Below are 25,052 nucleotides of genomic sequence, written 5' to 3'. Positions count from 1 at the left end.
TCAGTGGCAGGGACTAGATAGACTAGTCCAGATCGAGGGAAAGATGAACGGCGCAAAGTACAGAGATCCATGATGAAAACCTGCTCCAGAGTGCTCAGGACCTCTGACTGGGGTGAAGGTTCACTAAGCCAAAACAACGCAGGAGACAAGTCTATGAATTTCCTTGAGTGGCCCAGCCCAGAGCCTGGACTTGAACCTGATCCAACATCTCTGGAAAGGCCTGAAAATAGCTGTGCAGCGGCGCTCCCTGTCCAACCTGACAGACCTTGAGAGGATCTGCAGAGAAGAATGGGAGAAACTCCCCAAATACAAGTGTGCCAAGCTTGTAGCGTCATTCCCAAAAAGACTTGAGGCTGTAATCGCTACCAAAGGTGCTTCAACAAAGTACTGAGTTAAGGGTCTGAACACCTATGTATATTAAATCTATATTTTTTGGGGGGTGGGGTGGTAAATATCTAAAAACCTGTTGTTGCTTTGTCATCGTGGGGTATTGTGTGTAGATTGATGGGGGGGAAACAATTGCATACATTTTAGAATAAGGCTGTAATGTAACAATGTGGAACAAGTCAAGAGGTCTGAATACTTTCCAAATGCTCGGTAGATCGGGAGTAATGGTAATCAAGCATTCTCACGCTACAAAAACAGTAAATAGGCTCCTGCTCCTATGAGCTGTTCAGGCTTGCACAAGCCAAGTCTTGTCCTAGGCTACTTACTTATGATGCATGTTAGTATCACGTTTCCTTTTTGCAGGTTCACATATGCATGAATGCTCTGAGAGACATACAATCAGGTCAAAAATGATTGGCACCCTGTATAAAATTAATACATACTGAGCTATATTGTATGTAAAATAGCTCTTTTCATGTGATCTGATTCCAATCCAAGTGCCATTGCTCTTTAGCAATCTCCAAGCATTTACATTTGTTAGATGACATGAAGATAGAGCTCTTTGCCCACGCACAGCAGTGGTGGGTTTGGTGTCGAAAGAAAGATGTGAGCATGTGAGATGTGAGAATGTGAGATGTGAGAAGTGAGCTGCCCGTTTTGTCCCCCTGTGGGAGAAAACCAGTGCGCCCCTATCGGTGGTTGTGTGCTATATAATAGAACTGTAGGCTACTTCAGTGGTTGTATGCCTGCATCTGTTTGCATTTATTTTATTGGAGAGTTATATGGAGAGCTGAACAAATCTCTTTAATATACTATAGATGCCTAATTCCTAAATAAATAAAATTCATTTTATTTTCAATTAACACAGTGATGGCAAGTGTTTTTGTTGTTTTTCCTTTGTTATTGACCCTGAGAGGGATAACTTATCCCTTTAAAAAAAACAAGAGGTAGGTCTATCACACTAGCCAGGACAAATTATCAATGTATATTTTAATATGACAATATATATTTTTGTTCTTTGGTATTTTACTTATCTATTTTTTACTCAACAGTTATTTTCCTTAACTGCATTGATGGTTATGGGCTTGTAAGTAAGCATTTCACTGTAAGGTCTACACCTGTTGTGTCTCAGAAGGCAGAAGCAGACCTAGACAGGGCTCATTAATAATATTTACTATATTTACTTCAAACACTCGAAAAACAATTATAATAATAAAGGAATTTGAAGAAAAAAAGTCATTTCATCCTAGTTGGGAAATCTACACTCAGTGGCCAGGTTATTAAGTACACCACCCCTTTCAATAAAATAGTTCACTCCTACAGATACAGTTGAAGTTGGAAGTTTACATACACTTAGGTTGGAGTCATTAAAACTTGTTTTTCAAACACTCCACAAATTTCTTGTTAACAACCTTTGGTTTTCGTATGACACAAGTAATTTTTCCAACAATTGTTTACAGAGATTATTTCACTTATAATTCAGTATATCACAATTCCAGTGGGTCAGAAGTTTACATACAAAGTTGACTGTGCCTTTTAACAGCTTGGAACATTCCAGAAAAGGATGTCATGGCTTTAGAAGCTTCTGACAGGATCATTTACATAATTCGAGTCAATTGGAGGTTTACCTGTGGATGTATTTCAAGGCCTACCTTCAAACCCAGTGCCCATTTGGTTTTCCAATGATGTCAAGCAAAGGAAATCAGCCAAGACCTCAGAAAAACAATTGTAGACCTCCACAAGTCTAGTTCATCCTTGGGAGCAATTTCCAAATGCCTGAAGGTACCACATTCATCTCTACAAACAATAGTATGCAAGTATAAACACCATGGGACCACGCAGCCGTCTTACCACTCAGGAAGGAGACACGTTCTGTCTCCCAGAGATGAACATGCTTTGGTGCGAAAAGTACAAATCAATCCCAGAGCAGCAGCAAAGTATCCATATCCACAGTAAAACGAGTCATATATCGACATAACCTGAAAGGCCCCTCAGCAAGGAAGAAGCCACTGCTTCAAAACCGCCATAAAAAAAGCCAGACTACGGTTTGCAACTGCACATGGGGACAAATATCGTACTTTTTGGAGAAATGTCCTCTGGTCTGATGAAACAAAAATAGAACTGTTTGGCCATAATGACCATCGTTATGTTTGGAGGAAAAAGGGGGAGGATTAAAAGCTGAAGAAAACCATCCCAACCGTGAAGCACGGGAGTGGCAGCATCATGTTGTGGGGGTGCTTTGCTGCAGGAGGGACTTTTGCACTTCACAAGATAATGGCATCATAAGGAAAGAACATGATGTGGATATAATGAAGCAACTTCTCTAGACATCAGTCAGGAAGTTAAAGCTTGGTCGCAAATGGGTCATCCTTAAGCCATTTTGCCACAACTTTGGAAAACAAAGTTAAGGTATTGGAGTGGCCATCACAAAGCCCTGACCTCAATCCTATAGAATTTGTGGGCAGAACTGAAAAAGTGTGTGTGAGCAAGGAGGCCTACAAACCTGACTCAATTACACCAGCTCTGTCAGGAGGAATGGGCCAACATTCACCCAATTTATTGTGGGAAGCCTGTGGGAGGCTACCCGAAACGTTTGACCCAAGTTAAACCATTTAAATGTAATGCTACCAAATACTAATTGAGTATATGTAAACTTCTGACCCACTGGGAATGTGATGAAAGAAATAATTCACTCTACTATTATTCTGATTATTATTCTGATTTCACATTCTTAAAATAAAGTGGTGATCCTAGAATATTTACTAGGATTAAATATCAGGATTTGTGAAAAACTGAGTTTGAATGTATTTGGCTAAGATGTATGTAAACTTCTGACTTCAACTGTAGTCACTTGGCCGAGCCCTGCTACAGAAAGCAGGCAGACAGGCATTGAAGCATTCAGTTACTGTTTCCAAAGGATGTTAGAATGGGCAAAACAAGTGACCTAAGCGACTGAGCGTGGTATGATCATCGGTGCCAGGCGCGTCAGTTCCAGTATCTCAGAAGCAGCCGGCCTCCTGGGCTTTTCACACACACCCAGTCAGCAGCAGTCCTGTGGGCAAAAACAACTTGTTGATGACCGGTTCGAAGGAGAATGACAAGAATCGTGCAAACTAACAGGCGGGCCACAAACAAGAAAATAAACAATTAAGTACAACAGTGGTGTGCAGCACGGCATCTCAGAACTCGTCCTTGTCACGGATGGGCTATTGCAGCAGATGACCACACCGGGTTCCACTACTATCAGCTATAAACAAGAGGCTCCAGTGGGCAACCGATCACCAACACTGGACAATTGAGGAGTGGAAAAACATTGCTGGTCTGACAACTCCCGGTTCTTTTGCATCATGCTGATGGCAGAATCAGGATTTGGCATAAGCTGCATGTGTCCATGGCCCCATCCTGCCTGGTGTCAAAGGTACAGGCTGGTGGTGTAATGGTGTAGGGAATGTTTTCCTGGCACACGTTAGGTCCCTTGATACCAATTGAGCAACATTTCTAGGCCCCAGAGAATTCAGACTGTTCTGGAGGTAAAGTGGGATCCAACCCAGTACTAGATGGGTGTACCTAATAAATTGGACTTACCAATGGAATCATGATTTGTGTTATTATATAGGTTATATCTTGTTTTTTTTATACACACCTTATTTAAAATATTACATTTGTGGTTGACTAGAGCACAAATAAGTCTGGCCAAGACTATATATATTTTTTATTTGTATTGCGTAGAGACAGTCACTGACCAATAACCTGCATTAAAGGGAATTACCACTACAGAGGCACCAATAAGGTCGCTCTCTCACTGGTGCATCAGTACAGGACAGATTCACACAGGAAGCATCAAAGGGGAAAGGGGAGGAGGTGAAAGAGGAACATGAGGGATTTGTATTTATTTTTTATGTCTTGTGAATACATGCCCACTTAGAAGCTTAAGGGTTGATCAATACTACTTTCTTTGTAGCTGTTTATGTAGTGTACCTTACATACCTCTTACATAATGTATGGAGTCAAAATGAGAAAATATATGAAGACCCATCTCAATGTTATGTGTTTTTTGTGGGAGGGGTATTGGAGGACAACTGGATGTCTACTTAGAGTTAGTATGGAGAAGTATCTCAAAATGGTTGTAAGGACAGCGATGAGTATCTTAAAATGTAACCCATCATGGTAATCAGTGTATCAAGTATAGCTAGCTATAATTCCACTGTTTATGCTGATAATAAGAAAATACTTTTTACATGGCTAAAGGACAAGGATTACATATTTTGTCTTCAGGAAGCTCATTCAATATCTTTAATGAAGTGCCCTGGGAAAAATAATGGGATGGTAAAATCTATTGCAGTCGGTGGGTAAAGAAATTCAAAAGGTGTTATGATTCTACTCAAAAACAATTTGGATCTTGAGGTACAATATGTTAAAATGGATTGTGAAGGAAGGCGGATTGCCTTGAATATACTATTTGATGATTAACAGTTATGTCTCAAATCTATAAGGACCGAAAAATGACGATCCAAACTTCTTTGAAAATCCACTATATATACACAAAAGTATGTGGACACCCCTTCAAATGAGTGGATTAGGCTATTTCAGCCAAACCTGTTGCCCACAGGTGTTTAAAATCGAACACATGGCTATGCAATCTCCATAGACAAACATTGGCAGTAGAATGGCCTTACTGAAGAGCTCAGTGACTTTCAAAGTGGCACCGTCATAGGATGCCACCTTTCCAACAAGTCAGTACTTCAAATCTCTAGCCTGCTAGAGCTTCCCCGGTCAACTGTAAGTGCTGTTATTGTGCCGTGGTCTGGGAGCAACAACGGCTCAGCCACGAAGTGGTAGGCCACACAAACTCACAGACCAGGACCGCCGAGAGCTGAACTGCGTAGAGTGTAAAAATTCTGTCATCGGTTGCAACACTCACTAACTTCACAATGCCAAGCGTTGGCTGGAGTGGTGTAAACTCACCACCATTGGACTCTGGAGTGTTGAATCACACTTCACCATCTGGCAGTACATCGGATGGATCGGAGTTTGGCGGATGCCAGGAGAACGCTACGTGCCCCAATGCATAGTGCCAACTTTAAAGTTTGGTGGAGGAGGAATAATGGTGTGGGGCTGTTTTTCATGGTTCGGGCTAGGCCCCTTAGTTCCAGTGAAGGGAAATCTTAACGCTAAAGCATACAATGACATTCTAGACGATTCTGTGCTTCCAAATTTGTGGCAAAAGTTTGGGGAAGGCCCTTTTCTGTTTCAGCATGACAATGAGCCCCGTGCACAAAGCAAGGGTCATAAAGAAATGGTTTGTTGAGATCGGTGTGGAAGAACTTGACTGGCCTGCACAGAGCTCTGACCTCAACCCCATCAAACACCTTTGGGATGAATTGGAATGCTGGCTTTGAGCCAGGCCTAATCGCCCAAAGTCAGTTCCCAACCTCACTAATGCTGTTGTGTTTGAATGGAAGCAAGTCCCTGCAGCAATGATCCAACATCTGGTAGAAAGCCTTCCCAGCGTGGAGGATGTACTGTTTCTCTGTGTTAATTTACATGTGTATGTGTTTTTTATATATTTTTTAACCTTTTTGTTTCTAAACCTTTCTCTTGGGAATAAAGAAGAAAAAAAAGGTAGGGAAAATATGTTTTGGGAGAGTTTAGGTATTGACTAGACTGGTGGGGGTCAGGGGTGCAGGTGGCTCAGGCTAGCTGGGAGGTCTGGCAGAAATTTGATATAGAGGATTTCTTAATAAAGACACATTTTTTTAAAGTGATTTGTTAAAGGTGCTACATGATATTGATTATTGAATTACCTTTTATCTAGTTCAGTCTTATCAATCACTTAAACATATTTAACGACAATCTCTTACCTGGCTTGATGACTAGGTGCATTTTTTTCTACATTTTTGTTCTAAATAGAGAGGGCTAGAAGGGCCATTGGTTATATTGGATTGTGTAGAAATGCAGTAAATTTGCTTTAGATGTCAGACCCCTTGCAAAGTTATGTCCCCCCCCACTTTAAAACCAAAGTTGTGCCCCTTATATTAAGGTATTTTAATGTGTGAACCCCATCCAAACCGCACGCGGGCGAGCTAAATCACGCTTGTTAATTTTCAATGGCTGGAGGTTGGTTTCCACTGAAATTGTTTGTTGATCAGTGTAGAAGAACTTGACTGGCCTGCACAGAGCCCAGACCTCAACCCCATCGAACACCTTTGGGATGAATTGGAATGCTGAATGCGAGTCGGGCCTAATTGCCCAACATCGGTGTCGGACCTCACTATGCTCGTGGCTGAATGGAAGCAAGTCCCCGCAGCAATGTTCCAACATCTGGTGGAAAGCCTTCTCAGAAGAGTGGAGACTGTTATAGCAGCAAAGGGGGGGACCAACTCTATATTAATGCCCATGATTTTGGAATTAGATGTTTGACAAGCAGGTATCCACATACTTTTGGTCATTGTGTATTTACAAGAATCTAATTTGACTCATAACTATATTACAATGGTAGGGAACTAGGAAAGGGGATACCAAGTCAGTTGCACAACTGAACGCATTCATTCATGCATTCAGTTCTCATGTCTTCTGCATTTAACCCAATCCCTCTGAATCATAAAGGTTCACACTCTATTAAGTACATCAATAGACCGTAAAGGCAATAATACTGCTAATTTTCACCCTCTGGCGCTCATATTATGAATATTATGGACACGTTGGCACTGGTTGATGTATGGACGCTTAAAAACCCGGACATACTTGTCCCAAAGCCACTCCTGCGTTTGTCTTGGCTGTGTGCTTAGGGTCATTGTCCTGCTGGAAGGTGAACCTTCGACCCAGTCTGAGGTCCTGGGTGCTCTGGAGCAGGTTTTCATCAATGATCTCTCTATACTTTGATCCATTCTTCTTTCCCTCAATCCCGACTAGTCTCCCAGTCCCTGCCGTTGAAAAACATCCCCACAGCATGATGCTGCCACCACCATGCTTCACCTTAAGGATGGGGCCAGGTTTCCTCCAGACGTGAAGCTTGGCATTCAGGTCAAAGAGTTCAATCTTCAATCTTGGTCATCACACCAGAGAATCTTGCTTCTCATAGTCCGAGAATATTTAGGTGCCTTTTGGCAAACTTCAAGTGGGTTGTCATGCCTTTTCCCAAGAAGTAGCTTCTTCCATAAAGGGCTGATTGGTAGAGTGCTGCAGAGATGGTTGTCCTTCTGGAAGGTTCTCCCATCTCCACAGAGGAACTCTAGAGCTCTATCAGAATGACCATCGGGTTCTTGGTAACCTCCCTGACCAAGGCCCTTCTCCCCCGATTGCTCAGTTTGGCCGAGCGGCCAGCTCTAGGAAGAGTCTTGGTGGTTCCAGACTTCTTCCATTTAAGAATGGAGGCCACTGTGTTCTTGGGGACCTTCAATGCTGCAGAAATGTTTTGGTACCCTTCCCCAGATCTGTGCCTCGACACAATCCTGTCTCTGAGCTCTACGGACAATTCCTTCGACCTCATGGCTTGGTTTTTGCTCTGACATGCACTGTCAACTGTGGGACCTTTATATAGACAGGCGTATGCCTTTCCAAATCATGTCCAATCAATTGATTTTACCACAGGTGGACTCCAATCAAGTTGTAGAAACATCAAGGATGATCAATGGAAACAGGATACACCGGAGCTCAATTTCGGGTCTCATAGCAAAGGGTCCTAATACTTATGTAAATAAGGTTTGCAAAAAAATTCCAAAAACCCATTATTGCTTTCTCATTATGGAGTATTGTTTGTAGATTGAGGATTTCAAAAATTATACATAATCCTTTTTAGAGTAAGGCTGTAATGGAACAAAATGTGGAAAATGTCAAGGGGTTTGAATACTTTCCGAAGGCACTAAATTCAAACTGGTTATCCAGTAGGCTACTAAGAGAGACACATCCGGTGTTTCAAATTAAATTAAATTATCCTCTTTTTTTAAAGTGAAGCTTTACAGAGTTGGCTACTATTCCAATTTTATCATCCAGAAGAGGCACAACATATTACAGCAAATAATATGGCTAGACGCCAATGTACAGAGAGGATAAACCAGTTCTCGTGTAGATAATGTTTTAGGAACGTATGGTTATGAATATAAAACTTACGTCACGCAATTAATCAAGGGGTATGGAGATGTATGCTCAATACAAAATGATAACCAACTCATCCCAGCTCTGCCACAAAAAGGTGAGGAGGATTATTTAAGATACTGTTTGAAGAGGTAAGGTTCCAGATGTTTTCAAAAGATATGCATGGACTCTGTAGGGGTGGGAGGGCAAAGAGACCGGAGGTGGCACAACGGAGTGCTGGGGTGTAGGGTTTGAGCGTGGTCTGAAAGTAGGGAGTAGCAGTTCCTCTTGCTGTTCCGTAGTTAAGCACCATGGTCTTGTAGTGGATGCGAGCTTCGACTGGAAACCAGTGGGGTGTGGGGAGGAGCGGGGTGACATGAGTGAACTTGGGAAGGTTGAAAACCAGGCAGGCTGCAGCGCCCTGTATAAGTTGCGGGGAGCCCAAACAACGAGTTGCAGTAGTCCAGATGGGAGAGGACAAGTGCCTGGATTAGGACCTGCGCCACTTCCTGTGTAGGGTAGGGTCGTACTCTACAGAAGTTGTAGAGCATGAACCTGCAGGAGCGAGTCACTGCTTTGATGTTTGCAGAGAACGATAGGGTGTTGTCCAGGGTCACCAAGTTTCTTTGCACTCTGGGAGGGTGACATTGTGGAGTTGTCAACCATGATGGAGTTATTTGAGCTGGCAGGAAGAGCAGCTCTGTCTTGTTGAGCTTGAGGTGGTGTGCTGACATCCAAGTTGAGATATCTGCCAGGCACGCAGAGATGAGTGTTGCCACCTTGGTGTTAGAAGGGGGGGGAAGGAGAAAAATAGTTGAGCATAGCAATGATAGGAGAGACGTGAGGATGTGAGGATATGACGGCGCTGAGTGACTTGGTGTATAGAGAGAAGAGGGCCTAGAACCGAGCACTGGGGGACACCAGTTGTGAGAGTATGTGGTGCAGACACAGATCCTCTCCACGTCACCTGGTAGGAGCGGCCTGCCAGGTTTGATGCAATCCAAGAGTGTGCAGAGGCTGAGACGCCCAAAACAGAGAGTGGAGAGGATATGATGGTTCATGGTGTTGAAGGCAGCAGATCGATCTAGGAGGATGATAACAGAGGAGAGTCAGCTTTGGCATTGTGGCGAGCCTACATGACACAGAGCAGTCTCGATTGAGTGACCCGTCTTGAAGCCTGTCTGGTTAGGGTCAAGAAGATCTTTGTGAGAGAAAGTTTAGAGACCGCACACTCAAGTGTTTGGGAAAGAAAACAAAGGAATAGGTCTATTGTTTTTGACGTCAGGAGTCGAGTGTTGTGTGTTTGAGGGGAGCGACTCGGGCCATTTTGAAGACAGAGGTGTCACGACCAGTGGTCAGGGATGAGTTGATGAGGGAAGTGAGGAATGAGAGAAGGTCTGGAGAAGGGGATGGGGTCCAGCAGGCAGGTTCATTGAGAGGCCAGACCTTACTGTCGCAGGATTTCATCTGGAGAGAGAGGGGAGAAAGGTCAGGGCGCAGGGTAGTTCTGTGTGAGACCAGTGGACTCAATAGGCTGAGTGAATGAGTAGCAGATGTCGTGAACCTTCTTTTCAAAGTGATTGACAAAGTTGTCTGCATGGAGGGAGGAGAAGGTAGAAAATAGTTTCCTAGGGTTAGAAGCAGAAGCTTGAAATTTAGAGTTGTAGAAAGTGGCTTTAGCAGCAGATGCTGAGGAAGAGAAGTTAGAGAGGGAGCAAAAGGATAGGTACACCGGAAGATTACTTTTCTCCATTTCGTTCAGCTGCCCGTAGCCCAGCTCTAAGCTATCAATGAGTTACTCAGCCAAGGAGCAGGAGGGGAGGACCGAGCCGCCCGGGAGGAAAGCGGACAGTGCGAGTCATGGTATGCGGAAAGAGAGGATAGTAGGGTAGAAGAAGCAGAGTCAGGAGGTGGGAGGGAGAAGGATTTAGCAGAAGGGAGAGATGATAGGATAGAAGAGGAGAGTAGTGGGAGAGAGAGAAAGCGAAGATTGAGGTCAAGCGTAGTGCCTGCCTTGTCAGTTGGAGGGGATTGGGAAAGGGTCAAGAGGCAAGGAGGGGAAATAATTGGAATTAAATTAATCGAATGCAGTCGTCGGGAGGTTGAAGTCGCCAAGTACGAAGTGTGGTGAGCCATCGTCAGGAAATGAGCTTATCAAAGTGTCAAGATTGAGATCTGAAAATAACTTGGTAAGATACTCAAGTGAGAGAGTGGTGTAGAGCCTGCCTGGCTGTCTCCCTATTAAATGCATAATGCAATGATATGGGCAGCTACCATGTTACGCTTTTACAACATACAGAATGGCGCTGGTTATCAAAGGAAAAAGTATTAACAAGTTTTTTAAATTTTCTTTACTGACCATAATTCTCACTTGTCTGACCGCTTGCATGATGACGAGTTTCTCACACAACAGGCCTGTCTGGGTGATGTTTTTCACTTGTCTGACCTCTTGCATGATGACGAGTTTCTCACACAACAGGCCTGTCTGGGTGATGTTTTTCACTTGTCTGACCTCTTGCATGATGACGAGTTTGTCACACAACAGGCCTATCTGGGTGATGTTTTTCACTTGTCTGACCTCTTGCATGATGATGAGTTTCTCACACGACTGGCCTGTCTGGGTGATGTTTTTTCTTGCCTGAAAGATCTGAATCTAGGATTACAGGGACTCTCCTCAACTATGTTCAATGTGCGGGACAAAATGAAGGCTATGACTAAGAAATTGGAGCTCTTCTCTATCTGCATTAACAAGGACAACACACGGGAATTTTCATCATTGTATGATTTTTTTGTGTGCAAATGAACTCAAGCTTACAGACTGTCAAATGTGATATAGCGAGTGAGTGACCTGGGTGCGCAATTACACAGGTGTTTTCCCGAAACGGACAACACAAACAACTGGATTTGTTATCCCTTTAATGCCCTGCCTCCAGTCCACTTACCGATATCTGAACAAGAAAGCCTCATCAAAAGTAGAGTATCCTGCCTTGGCACAGAGTATCCTGCCTTGGCAAATTGCACTGTTAAGACACTGATGACCCTTTGCAACCTTGTACCTATGTGAGAGTGGATTCTCAGCCCTCACTAGCATAAAAACTAAATACAGGCACAGACTGTGGGAAATGATTTAAGACTGAACTCTGCAATGTTGGGTTGTATTGGAGAGAGTTATGTGCATGCTTTCAAGCACACCCTTCTCATTAGCCTGTGGTGAGTTATTCACAATTGTTGATGAACAAATAAGGTTTTATATGTAAGATGGCTAAATAAAGAGCAACATTTTTGATTATTATTATATTATTATTTGTGCCCTGGTCCTAAAAGAGCTCTTTGTCACTTCCCACGAGCCGGTTTGTGACAAAAACTCACACTCATTCTTATGTTTAATAAATGTATCGTATAGTTTTGTGTGTGGCAGGCTTACAATGATGGCAAAAAAACAAACATTTGAGAATGTGCTGACCCTGGTGCTAGAGGGGGTACGCAGCTGGAGGTTGAATGTTTGAAGGGGTACACGATTATAAAACGTTTGGGAACCACTGCCGTAGGCTATTCCCAAACACCCCCTTCCACCTGCCTTACCTTTGCTCTTGGGTCCTACACCCATAGTTACATATTTTAATTGCTGTCTCTCTTTCTCTGACACTGCTGTTGAAACTTGTATAATTACCTGACTGTGTTTGGCATCTTTTTTTTAAATTTTTTTATTTCACCTTTATTTAACCAGGTAGGCCAGTTGAGAACAAGTTCTCATTTGCAACTGCGACCTGGCCAAGATAAAGCATAGCAGTGTGAGCAGACAACACAGAGTTACACATGGAATAAACAATTAACAAGTCAATAACACAGTAGAAAACAAAGGGGGGAGTCTATATACAATGTGTGCAAAAGGCATGAGGAGGTAGGCGAATAATTACAATTTTGCAGATTAACACTGGAGTGATAAATGATCAGATGGTCATGTACAGGTAGAGATATTGGTGTGCAAAAGAGCAAGTAAATAAATAAAAACAGTATGGGGATGAGGTAGGTGAAAATGGGTGGGCTATTTACCAATAGACTATGTACAGCAGCAGCGATCGGTTAGCTGCTCAGATAGCTGATGTTTGAAGTTGGTGAGGGAGATAAAAGTCTCCAACTTCAGCGATTTTTGCAATTCGTTCCAGTCACAGGCAGCAGAGTACTGGAACGAAAGGCGGCCAAATGAGGTGTTGGCTTTAGGGATGATCAGTGAGATACACCTGCTGGAGCGCGTGCTACGGATGGGTGTTGCCATCGTGACCAGTGAACTGAGATAAGGCGGAGCTTTACCTAGCATGGACTTGTAGATGACCTGGAGCCAGTGGGTCTGGCGACGAATATGTAATGAGGGCCAGCCGACTAGGGCATACAGGTCGCAGTGGTGGGTGGTATAAGGTGCTTTAGTGACAAAACGGATGGCACTGTGATAGACTGCATCCAGTTTGCTGAGTAGAGTGTTGGAAGCCATTTTGTAGATGACATCGCCGAAGTCGAGGATCGGAAGGATAGTCAGTTTTACTAGGGTAAGCTTGGCGGCGTGAGTGAAGGAGGCTTTGTTACGGAATAGAAAGCCGACTCTTGATTTGATTTTCGATTGGAGATGTTTGATATGAGTCTGGAAGGAGAGTTTGCAGTCTAGCCAGACACCTAGGTACTTATAGGTGTCCACATATTCAAGGTCGGAACCATCCAGGGTGGTGATGCTAGTCGGGCATGCGGGTGCAGGGAGCGATCGGTTGAAAAGCATGCATTTGGTTTTACTAGCGTTTAAGAGCAGTTGGAGGCCACGGAAGGAGTGTTGTATGGCATTGAAGCTTGTTTGGAGGTTGGATAGCACAGTGTCCAATGACGGGCCGAAAGTATATAGAATGGTGTCGTCTGCGTAGAGGTGGATCAGGGAATCGCCCGCAGCAAGAGCAACGTCATTGATATATACAGAGAAAAGAGTCGGCCCGAGAATTGAACCCTGTGGCACCCCCATAGAGACTGCCAGAGGACCGGACAGCATGCCCTCCGATTTGACACACTGAACTCTGTCTGCAAAGTAATTGGTGAACCAGGCAAGGCAGTCATCCGAAAACCGAGGCTACTGAGTCTGCCGATAAGAATATGGTGATTGACAGAGTCGAAAGCCTTGGCAAGGTCAATGAAGACGGCTGCACAGTACTGTCTTTTATCGATGGCGGTTATGATATCGTTTAGTACCTTGAGTGTTGCTGAGGTGCACCCGTGACCGGCTCGGAAACCAGATTGCACAGCGGAGAAGGTACGGTGGGATTCGAGATGGTCAGTGACCTGTTTGTTGACTTGGCTTTCGAAGACCTTAGATAGGCAGGGCAGGATGGATATAGGTCTGTAACAGTTTGGGTCCAGGGTGTCTCCCCCTTTGAAGAGGGGGATGACTGCGGCAGCTTTCCAATCCTTGGGGATCTCAGACGATATGAAAGAGAGGTTGAACAGGCTGGTAATAGGGGTAGCGACAATGGCGGCGGAAAGTTTCAGAAATAGGGGGTCCAGATTGTCAAGCCCAGCTGATTTGTACGGGTCCAGGTTTTGCAGCTCTTTCAGAACATCTGCTATCTGGATTTGGGTAAAGGAGAACCTGGAGAGGCTTGGGCGAGGAGCTGCCGGGGGCAGAGCTGTTGGCCGAGGTTGGAGTAGCCAGGCGGAAGGCATGGCCAGCCGTTGAGAAATGCTTATTGAAGTTTTCGATAATCATGGATTTATCGGTGGTGACCGTGTTACCTAGCCTCAGTGCAGTGGGCAGCTGGGAGGAGGTGCTCTTGTTCTCCATGGACTTCACAGTGTCCCAGAACTTTTTGGAGTTGGAGCTACATGATGCAAACTTCTGCCTGAAGAAGCTGGCCTTAGCTTTCCTGACTGACTGCGTGTATTGGTTACGGACTTCCCTGAACAGTTGCATATCCCGGGGACTATTCGATGCTATTGCAGTCCGCCACAGGATGTTTTTGTGCTGGTCGAGGGCAATCTGACTGGTTTATGATATTTGTTTCGTGATGTATAACTATACTGAACAAAAATATAAACGCAAATGCAATAAAAACGCAATTTCAACAAATTTACTGAGTTACAAGGAAAATCAGTAAATTTAAATAAATGAATAATAATAATAATAATAATCAATGGATTTCACATGACGGCAGGAGCGCAGCCATGGGTGGGTCCAACCACTTGGGATCCAGGACCTGCCAATCAGAATTCGTTTTTTATTACAGACAGAAACACTCTTCAGTTTCATCAGCTGTCCGTGTGGCTGGTCTCAGATGATCCCGCAGGTGAAGAAGTCCTGGGCTGGCATGGTTACACGTTGTCTGCAGGTTGTGAGACCAGTTGGAAGTACTGCCAAATTCTCTAAAATGATGTTGGAGGCGGCTTGTGGTAAAGAAATTAACATTACATTTTCTGGCAACAGCTCTGGTGGTCATTCCTTGCAATCTGCATGCCAATTGCACACTCCCTCAAAACTTGAGACATCTGTGGCATTGTTTTGTGTGATAAAACTGCACATTTTAGAGTAGCCTTTTATTGTCCCCAGCACAAGGTGCACCTTTATAATGATCATGCCGTTTAATCAGCTTCTTTATTTGCCTCACCTGTCAGGTGGATGGATTATCTTGGCAAATGAGAAATGCTCTCTAACAGGGATGTAAACAAATTTGTGCTCATAAGAAATAAGCTTTTTGTGCGTACATTTCTGGGATTTTTTATTTCAGCTCATGAAACATGGGACCAACACTTTACATGTTGCATTTATATTTTTGTTCAGCATATTTTGGTCATAGTAAGTTCTGCTGTAATAATGTCATCATTACAAAGTGGCCTCATGCAGGATGTTGGCCCAAGGGTTTTAATAGAAGACAGTATCTTAGAAAGTTAATGTGGCCTTACTCATTTGAATATTTACACACAATTTACCATGTTTAGAGTTTATGATTCATAGCATAATCAGGATTGGAGCGTACACACTCAACTGTTCCTTCATGATTTTCAATCATGGGTTGTTCTCAGACTAGACAGGGCCTCTTACTTCTCCTAATTAATTCCCTCATCCTCTTTCACATCCTCTACAACTTTCCATCTATCTTACCATGACGTAAACATGCAAGCAACATTCTTGCTGCCAAAATGTATACACAATGTCATAAAAGCCAGAGGACAGGCCTTCAATCTAGTTAAATGTCTTCCAGATGTCTCTATCCATATTAAATGTCTTGGCATAGATGGATTTCAAACACCTGATCGTTTGTAACCTTTTATGGTTTGGAGTAGACCCAATTAGGTTGTCTTTTTTTGGGGATTATTCTAAATCAGCTCTTTTTTCTCAAGATTTGTCTCTAATCTCCCTCTCTTCACTCCAACCCTCTCCCCCTCTCCCCAGTATGGCATAGTCCTGGACGCAGGCTCCTCTCACACAGCCATGTACATCTACAAGTGGCCGGCAGACAAGCAGAATGGCACGGGTGTGGTCACTCAGCACACTGAATGCCACCCCAAGGGTAAGACAGTATCCCAATGGAAGGATTCTTCCAGGTGGTTGTCTGCTATTTACCAAGTGTTTACAGAAATTACTTGGTAGATTCATAATTAAATTATTACTCTTTTGTTCCTTTTGAGACTTAAAACAAGTAGTATTACCATGTGTTACCAGTGAGTAACCAATTATTTGAAGTACCAGAAAGTACAGATTTGCATCCGAAATGTTTATCAAAGAGCAGGCAAATGGGGTGGCAGGTAGCCTAGTGGTTAGAGCATTGGACTTGTAACCGAAAGGTGGCTAGTTTGAATCCCCGAGCTGACAAGGTAAAAATCTGTCATTCTGCCCCTGAACAAGACAGTTAACCCACTGTTCCTAGGCCATCATTAAAAATAATAATTTGTTCTTAACTGACTTGCCCAGTTAAATAAAGGTAATAAAAAAAAAAATATATATATATATATATATATTTTTTAAACAATAATAATTGTAAAATACTGTATTACCCAAAACCTTAACCCCAAGAAAACTTTTTGGGCGCTCCAGTTGGCAAAGAACAGTCCCCATTGTGTGCTATGTTCACGCCGTGTGGGTTACGGTATCTCATCACACAAGGCCAGAGATAAAGAAGCAGAAAAACATAGATGCCTAGCAACGGTGGATCTGTCAATAGTTCTGCAGTGACTCAGTGCACTGTGTGGTTTTCCAGTCCTGTCATGCCTAGAAGAGTTACGTGTTTGTAGAGATCACGGTAGTTGGCTGCTTTAATTCATGTGAAGTATTTGTAAGTACACCAGCTCTCCTAGAGTACATGTAAACAGCATATACATTTACATTTTAGTCATTTAGCAGAGGCTCTTATCCAGATCGTTAGGTCAGACAACTACATGTCATAGTCATAGTAAGCACAGTAAGTTATCAGAGAAGTCCGTGCAAGTAGGTTGCAGCTAGGGAGTTCTGTATAGCACTTTGTGACATCGGCTGATGTAAAAAGGGATTTATAAATACATTTGATTGATTGAAGCAGCAACATCAACTCCTCAACAGCTCCTCCCATCTGTGATCACCTGTACATGCTTCACTTACTGTACTTCACTGTCTTTCAGCAACCGCATGGGTTAAGGCCTTCAAATGAAATCTCGACTTCTTCTTCCTCCTCTCTACCTCACAGGGTATTAGAAACATAGAGTTCAAGAGTGTTAGACTCAAGGTAGCACCTGGGCAGTTTGGTCTGTCTTGGAATTCGTCGGGCTCCAGCTAAGCTAGCTAACTGTATTGGAAAGTAGTTTGTGTGCGTGTGTGAGTTTTGTGTGTTGGAACAGAAGCATTCCAAGGGATGAGACTACCCAACTTCTCCCTCATAATGTAATGTAATGTGAATGTAATGTGTTGAGCAGAAAGCTCTGCCTCCTGCTTCAATGCCCCACAGAATGCAGGGAATTCTCTTGATCTGGTCTGAGTTAGGGGAAGGCATGCATGACCTGATCCCTAAGTCACTGCCTGAGCTTAATCCTGCTCCATGAACCAGGGCATGGACACCCAGGTGAGGGGTGTTTGTTCTGCCATAAAGTATGTCTGGGTGTTCCCGCTATGCAGGTGGAGGAATCTCTAGCTATGCGGGACAGCAGCGAGAGGCAGGGAGAAGCCTCCAGTCTTGTCTGGACCAGGCCACGCGGGACATCCCCAGAGCCAGGCACCACCTCACACCTGTCTACCTCGGAGCCACCGCTGGCATGAGGCTGCTCAAGTGAGTTATAGTTTGTGTATGCATCTGTGTGTGTGTGAGTGCACAAGCATTTGTGTCTGTGTATCTTTGTGTGTGTGTACCTTTGTTTACATACAATCAGTGGGTAAGGATTTCACACTCAGAGGCAGACAGGCAAGAACAAGCCCCCACCTTTCATCTGCCAAGCTCTAAGCAAACACTACCACACCTGTTTAAAACACAAGGGATGTCATATTCCTACATTCTGATCAAAGAAGCATACACAACAGTAGAGGCAGCTGAGGGGAGGACGGCTCATAATAATGTCTGGAACGGAGTGAATGGAATGGTATCAAACACATCCATTCCGTCATCCTCCCCTTCCTCCCCTCCACTGATACACACACATTATGTACACACAAAGTTACACTAAGACACCCATGTCCATGCAGATATGTACACATAGACATTTCTCATGCTCTTGCACACAATGGTTTTAAACACAAGCAAAGTTAACAGAATGTACATCAGAGACAGACAGACGGACGGACGAAGTCAGAAGTTTACATGCATACAGTTGAAGTCAGAAGTTTACATACACCTTCGCCAAATACTTTAAACTCAGTTTTTCACAATTCCTGACATTTAATCCTAGTAAAAATTCCCTGTCTTAGGTCCGTTAGGATCACCACTTTATTGTAAGAATGTGAAATGTCAGAATAACAGTAGAGATGATTATTTCTTTCAGCTTTTATTTCTTTCATCACATTCCCAATGGGTCAGAAGTTTACATACACTCAATTAGTATTTGGTAGCATTGCCAAATGTTTCGGGTAGCCTCCCACAAGCTTCCCACAATATTTTGGGTGAATTTTGGCCTATTCCTCCTGACAGTGCTGTTCTATAGGATTGAGGTCAGGGCTTTGTCATAGCCACTCCAATATCTTGACTTTGTTGTCTTTAAGCCTTTTTGCCACAACTTTGTAAGTATGCTTGGGGTCATTGTCCATTTGGAAGACCAATTTGCCACCAAGCTTTAACTTCCTGACTGATGTCTTGAGATGTTGCTTCAATATATCCACATAATTTTCTTTCCTCATGATACCATCTATTTTGTGATGTGCACCTCCTGCAGCAAAGCATCCCCACAACATGATGCTGCCACCCTGTGCTTCACGGTTAGGATGGTGTTCATCGACTTGCAAGCCTCCCCCTTTTTCCTCCAAACATAATGATGGTCATTATGGCCAAACAGTTCTATTTTTGTTTCTTCAGACCAGAGGACATTTCTCCATGTGCAGTTGCAAACCGTAGTCTGGCTTTTTTATGGCGGTTTTGGAGCAGTGGCTTCTTCCTTGCTGAGTGGCCTTTCAGGTTATGTCGATATAGGACTCATTTTACTGTGGATGTAGATACTTTTGTACCTGTTTCCTCCAGCATCTTCACAAGGTCCTTTGCTGTTGTTCTGGGATTGATTTGCACTTTTCGCACCAAAGTACGTACATCTCTGTGAGACAGAACGCGTCTCCTTCCTGAGTGGAATGACGGCTGTGTGGTCCCATGGTGTTTATACTTGCGTACTATTGTTTGTAGAGATGAACGTGGTACTTTCAGGCATTTGGAAATTGCTCCCAAGGATGAACCAGACTTGTGGAGGTCTACAATTTTCATTCTGAGTTCTTGGCTGATTTCTTTAGATTTTCCCATGATTTTAAGCAAAGAGCCACTGAGTTTTAAGGTAGGCCTTGAAACACATCCACAGGTACACCTCCAATTGACTCAAATTATGTCAATTAGCCTATCAGAAGTTTCTAAAGCCATGACATCATTTTCTGGAATTTTCCATGCTGTTTAAAGGCAGTCAACTTCGTGTATGTAAACTTCTGACCAACTGGAATTGTGATACAGTGAATTATAAGTGAAATAATCTGTCTGTAAACAATTGTTGGAAAAATGACTTGTGTCATGCACAAAGTAGATGTCCTAATTGACTTATAAAACTATAGTTTGTTATCAAGAAATTTTTGGAGTGGTTGAAAAACAAGTTTTAATGACTCCAACCTAAGTGTATGTAAACTTCTGACTTTAACTGTACATAACGTTACTATAAAATACATTCACACACAAAGTTGCACAATAAGAGATTCTAACAAATGAAAATATGGAATTGTCGCCTTGTCTTTCTCTTTGTGTTATTGCAGGGTAAAATGTGAGTCAGGTTGGGGTTCTGAGATGAGTCAACAACAAGATTGAGAGATGTGCGTGTGTCTCGTTAGTGGGTTATTGTCAGTGTTGGAAAAAGTACCCAACTGTCACACTTGAGTTAAAGTATAGACACCTTCATACAAAGTTACTGAAGTAAAAGTGAAAGTTACAGAGTAAAATATAGCATGATTAAAAGTCTAAAAGTATTTGGTTCTAAATATACTTAAGTATCAAAAGTTAAAGTATAAATCTTTTCAAATTTCTTATATTAAGCAAAGCAGACGGCAACATTTTTTACATTTACGGCTAGCCAGGGGCACACTCCAACACTCAGACATCATTTTCAAACGATGCATTTGTGTTTGGTGAGTCCACCAGAAGCAGTAGGGATAACCACGTATTCTCTTGATAAGTGCATGAATTGGACCATTTTCCTGTCCTGCTAAGCATTTCAAATGTAACGAGTACTTTTGGGTGTCAAGGAAAATGTAGGGAGTAAAAAGTACATTATTTTCTTTAGGAATGTAATGAAGTAAAAGTAGTACTTTAAACTATTTCTACTTAAGTACTTTACGACACTGGTTATTGTTGTCAAGCTGAGTCATGTTGTTCAGTCAATACCCCCATGTTGATTCGTGCCTGTACCTTCTCTTTGCGCATCTAAAGTATCTGAAGTGGTACAGTTCCCTTTCTCAACAGTATCTCCAGCCCTGTCCAGTCAGCTCAGGTCTTAAAAGAAGTGGGTCAAACAATCCAGTCCTATCCTTTTAACTACCAGGGGGCAGCCATTTTAAGTGGCCAGGAGGAGGGAGCGTACGGCTGGGTCACTGTCAACTATCTCTTGGAGAACTTCATCAAGGTACCATGGCTCAGCTTTCACCATTCTATATTTATTTATGGTACCCCAAATAAGTGTTTATTTATACAGTTGTTTGTAAATAAAGATCCTGCATAAACATTGCTATGGTGGTTCGAAATCGATCCCTGCCTTATGCTTTTCTTTCAATGCAACCATAAGCAGTTAAAAACTTAAGGACCCTGTGTTAGTTTCATTTCAAGCTTCTGTAGACATTCTTTGAAGATTGAAAGGAAATTGATTATAGCTACCAAATGACCGATTTCCACTAAGGCTGATTCTTGTGTTAGGATTAATTGGTTGAGTAGATGGCTACCTGAGGACCTCTAGTGACCATTACAGCACAGCTGACTAGACAAGCTACCCACACACCTCTCATATTACTATGTTTGTTCCTATGTGCCCGCTGCAGTATGGCTTTGTGGGCCATTGGCTGAGCCCAGGCAGACAGACTGTGGGGGCGCTGGACTTTGGTGGGGCTTCCACCCAGATCACCTTTGTGACCAAGGACGAGGTGGAGGACAAGAGGGACAGGATGAATCTACGTTTGTACGGCTATGACTACTCCCTGTACACACACAGCTTCCTGTGCTACGGACGAGACCAGGTCTTCAAACGCCTACTGGCTCACTTGGTGACGGTAGGAAACACTCTGTTTGGCCACAACAACATCAGAACCCCCTAAAGGCTACTTACTGTAAGCTTCACTCCATTTCACAGCCTGTTCACCCTGCCATCATCCAGAAGGCGAGGTCAGTACAGGTGCATCAAAGTTGGGACCGAGAGAATGAAAAACAGCATCTATCTCAAGGCCATCAGACTGTTAAATAGCCATCCCTAGCCGGCCTCCACCCATTACCCTGCCCTGAACTAAGTCACTAGCTGGCTACCACCTGGTTACTCATCCCTGCACCTTAGAGGCTGCTGCCCTGTGTACATAGACATGGAACACTGGTCACTTCAATAATGTTTACATACTGTTTTACCCATTTCATATGTATATACTGAAGGTCGGCCTTGAAACACATCCACAGGTACACCTCCAATTGACTCAAATGATGTCAATTAGCCTATTAGAAGCTTCTAAAGCCATGACATCATTTTCTGGAATTTCCCAAGCTGTTTAAAGGCACAGTCAACTTCGTGTATGTAAACTTCTGACTCACTGGAATTGTGATACATGAATACGTGAATTATAAGTGAAATTATCTAGAAGATTGAAATTCTGCTTGTTTTTAATGACCGCATGCTTCCGAAAAACGAGCAATCTCGCCCCAATGCTAGGATTCGCATTTTCATGGAATCCAATTGGCTGCAATAGCATGCTGACAAAAAACTAGCAGTATTTCAATATTCTCGATGTGTCAGTTGGGATAATGGGATAATTAGGAGTACACTGCCATCTTCCACCCCTGGGTTGAGGTCCATTTTCTGTCCTGATTATGGCATAGTCGCATTCTGACTAGAGAGAGAAGGTAATGAAGGTCTAGACGGATTTTGGTTAATATAGTCTATATATCAGATCAAGGAACCAAGCGACAACACTGCACCCATGTCTGCAAAAGGAATGATAAGGCGCTTTTCAGTTTTTAGGTTGTACAAAATTGCGCCGAATCCTGGACTGTATTACAAGGAGCCGCCCCTTTTGTGACGAAAAAGGACATTGCAGTACCGTGCAACGCTCTGTACCTTCCGTCTCCATAGTGTGTGTATTTACCTTTATGCACTCCAGCAAGGGCCCGGAGTCTTTCCCAGTCATGTCACGTTACAAGAAATCGAGAAACTTTGTTATAAATCATTGGAAACCCACCCACTAATATATCACCCCCAGATGTGTTGTATCTATAACAGATTAAGATAACCATGTGTATTTGAAATCCCAGGCATTAATTCCAACAATAGATCTTGGTCCTCAGTACCATAGTACTCCATTTATGACTGTAGCTTGGTCTCTACTTGTTATAGGAAAGTGTCAAGTTACTGTAATACATTTCTCTCTCTCTCTCCCTCTCTCTCTCTGTCTGTCTCGCTCTCTCTCTCTCTCTGTCGTCTCTCTCTCTCTGTCGTCTCTCTCTCTCTGTGTGTGTCTCTCTCTCTCTCTCTGTGTGTCTCTCTCTCTGTCTCTATCTCTCTCTCTGTCTCTCTCTCAGGGTCAGGGTCACACAGGGAAAATGTCCCACCCGTGCTTCCCTGCAGGCTACAACGTCACCATGAAGATGGGGACATTGTTTGACTCTCCCTGCACGGTGGGCCTGACACCCAGCTCTGGCTACAATCCCCAGGCAGCCCTATCTGTGGAGGGCAGTGGCGACTATGATCACTGCCTGGGCAACATGACTGAGATCTTCTCCTTCCACAGCTGCCCCTTCTCCCAGTGCTCCTTTGACAAGGTGTTCCAGCCCAATGTCAGTGGCAGCTTCATGGTGAGAGGCATTAGGAGGGGCCCATACAGTGGTTGAATCAACCCTAACCCTATCCTCAACTACAACCCTAAACCTAGTTTCATGTCCACATCGTGGTTCAACCCTAACCATAAACCCAACCCTCAAAACACAAACCTAACCCTAACTACAGCTCTGACCCTAATCATAACTCATCCTTTTTTTCTCTCTTTCTCTCCATTTGTCCATCAGGCATTCTCAGCCTTCTTCTACATTCACCAGTTCCTACAGACTACTACAGGAATCCTTGTTGCCACCCCTGCCCAACTGGAAGAGGCAACCCGTGCTGTCTGTAACATGAGCATCAATGAGGTCAGCATCCCTCTCTTTGTGTGTGTGTGTGTGTGTGTGTGTGTGTGTGTGTGTGTGTGTGTGTAAGAGAGTGAGAGAGAACATTTGTGTGTGAAGGGGAGAGAGCCTGCATGCATGTGAGAGACCCTGTCAGTGTTTGCATGTGTTTTCATGTATTTCTGGATGGATTTCATGGCTATGCAGTACACATTTTTGTATCCTGTTTCAGATGTTGGTGCTGGCCCCAGACCAGGAGCCTCGTCTGCAGGACTTCTGTGCTGCTTCTGTCTTCACCAAGGTGCTCTTCACGAGAGGCTATGGCTTTGACGAGATCTCATTCCCCCGCATTTCTTTCCAGAAAAAGGTAAACTTGCTTGATGTGAATATGATTTATTTCTCAATCTCCTTATTTTACTCCAGATACCAGCATAATCATTGACATTACACAAAGTCTTGTTAGTGTTTGTAATTCACTTATTTTTAGGCTACAGCCTCTCCATTTCAGCTTTAACCCCTAGTGCACCAAGTGCCTATCAGAATGCTCTGAGTGTACCCAGGCTAACCTGAGGTGTTTGTTTGAAATGTCACTAGGCAGGGGATACCTCTGTGGGCTGGGCCCTGGGCTACATGCTCAGTTTGAGCAGTCTGCTGCCGGGGGAGAGCGTAGGCCTGAGGAAGGCTCTGAAACCTGGAGCCTGGGCGGCCCTGCTCTTCCTCTTCGCCCTACTCCTCACCACCGCCTTGATGTACGTCTCCCTGCAAGCCTGCCGCGGGAAGAAGAAAGGAAGCCGTGACATTGCCAGCTAATCATCATAAGGGAATCCCTTATGCTGGTGTTACTATCCTGGAGTGTGTAGATATAATGTTGGATAAAGTATTAATTATATTGTCTCTCTTTACACAGAGATAAAAAGTGAGTCCTCCCAGGCTGTCAATACATTTTAAATATCCTCGCTTTAACTTATTCGGGATCGGTGTCCCTGCCTCGAGATGGTTGAGCTAACGTAGGCTAATGTGATTAACATGAGGCTGTAAGTACAATAACATTTCCCAGGACATAGACATATCTGATATTTGCAGAAAGCTAAAATGATTGTTCATCTAACTGCACTGTTAGATTTACAGTAGCTATTACAGTGAAAGAATAACATGCTACTGTTTGAGGAGAGTGCACAATTTTGAACATGAAAAGTTATTAATAAACAAATGAGGCACATTTGGGCTGTCTTGATACATTTTTAACAGAAATGCAATGGTTCATTGGATCAGTCTAAAAGGTTGCAGACACTGCTGCCATCTAATGGCCAAAATCTGGAATAATACATTATGGCCTTTCTCTTGCATTTCAAAGATGATGGTACAGAAATACAAAAGAAAGGTTTTTTTTTTCTTTGTGTTATCTTTTACCAGGTCTATTGTGTTATATTCTCATACATTCCTTTCACATTTCCACAAACTTTAAAGTGTTTCCTTTGAGATGGTACCAAGAATATGCATTTCCTTGCTTCAGGGCCTGAGCTACAGGCAGTTAGATTTGGGTATGTCATTTTAGGTGAACATTTTTAAAAACGGGAGGAT

The 25,052-nt window shown here is 43.3% G+C and overlaps 1 protein-coding gene across 5 annotated transcripts in view; it reads left to right on the top strand.

Moving 5' to 3' along the window:
* LOC112231041 (ectonucleoside triphosphate diphosphohydrolase 2) overlaps positions 1-24,563 on the top strand; it is a 50,945-nt gene extending 26,382 nt beyond the window's left edge. For 2 of the 5 annotated variants that reach the window (XM_024397544.2, XM_024397543.2), the window contains exons 2-9: positions 15,881-15,998; positions 17,573-17,723; positions 20,586-20,745; positions 21,155-21,382; positions 22,893-23,165; positions 23,376-23,495; positions 23,704-23,838; positions 24,066-24,562. In XM_024397544.2, coding sequence (XP_024253312.1) covers positions 15,920-15,998; positions 17,573-17,723; positions 20,586-20,745; positions 21,155-21,382; positions 22,893-23,165; positions 23,376-23,495; positions 23,704-23,838; positions 24,066-24,281 — 1,362 coding nt within the window. In that variant the 5' untranslated portion in view covers positions 15,881-15,919 and the 3' untranslated portion in view covers positions 24,282-24,562. Of the gene's footprint in view, positions 1-10,434; positions 10,650-14,861; positions 14,881-15,880; positions 15,999-17,572; positions 17,724-20,585; positions 20,746-21,154; positions 21,383-22,892; positions 23,166-23,375; positions 23,496-23,703; positions 23,839-24,065 lie in introns of those variants that run through there. The other 3 variants (XM_024397545.2, XM_024397546.2, XM_042310985.1) reach the window with 3 other exon arrangements.
* The last annotated feature ends 489 nt before the right edge of the window (positions 24,564-25,052 follow it).

The sequence above is a fragment of the Oncorhynchus tshawytscha genome, linkage group LG33, assembly GCF_018296145.1.
Source record: "Oncorhynchus tshawytscha isolate Ot180627B linkage group LG33, Otsh_v2.0, whole genome shotgun sequence".
In the NCBI taxonomy this organism is placed as follows: domain Eukaryota; kingdom Metazoa; phylum Chordata; class Actinopteri; order Salmoniformes; family Salmonidae; genus Oncorhynchus; species Oncorhynchus tshawytscha.
The sequence above is the reverse complement of the archived record's forward strand: the minus strand, read 5'-3'. Positions and strand labels throughout refer to the sequence as shown.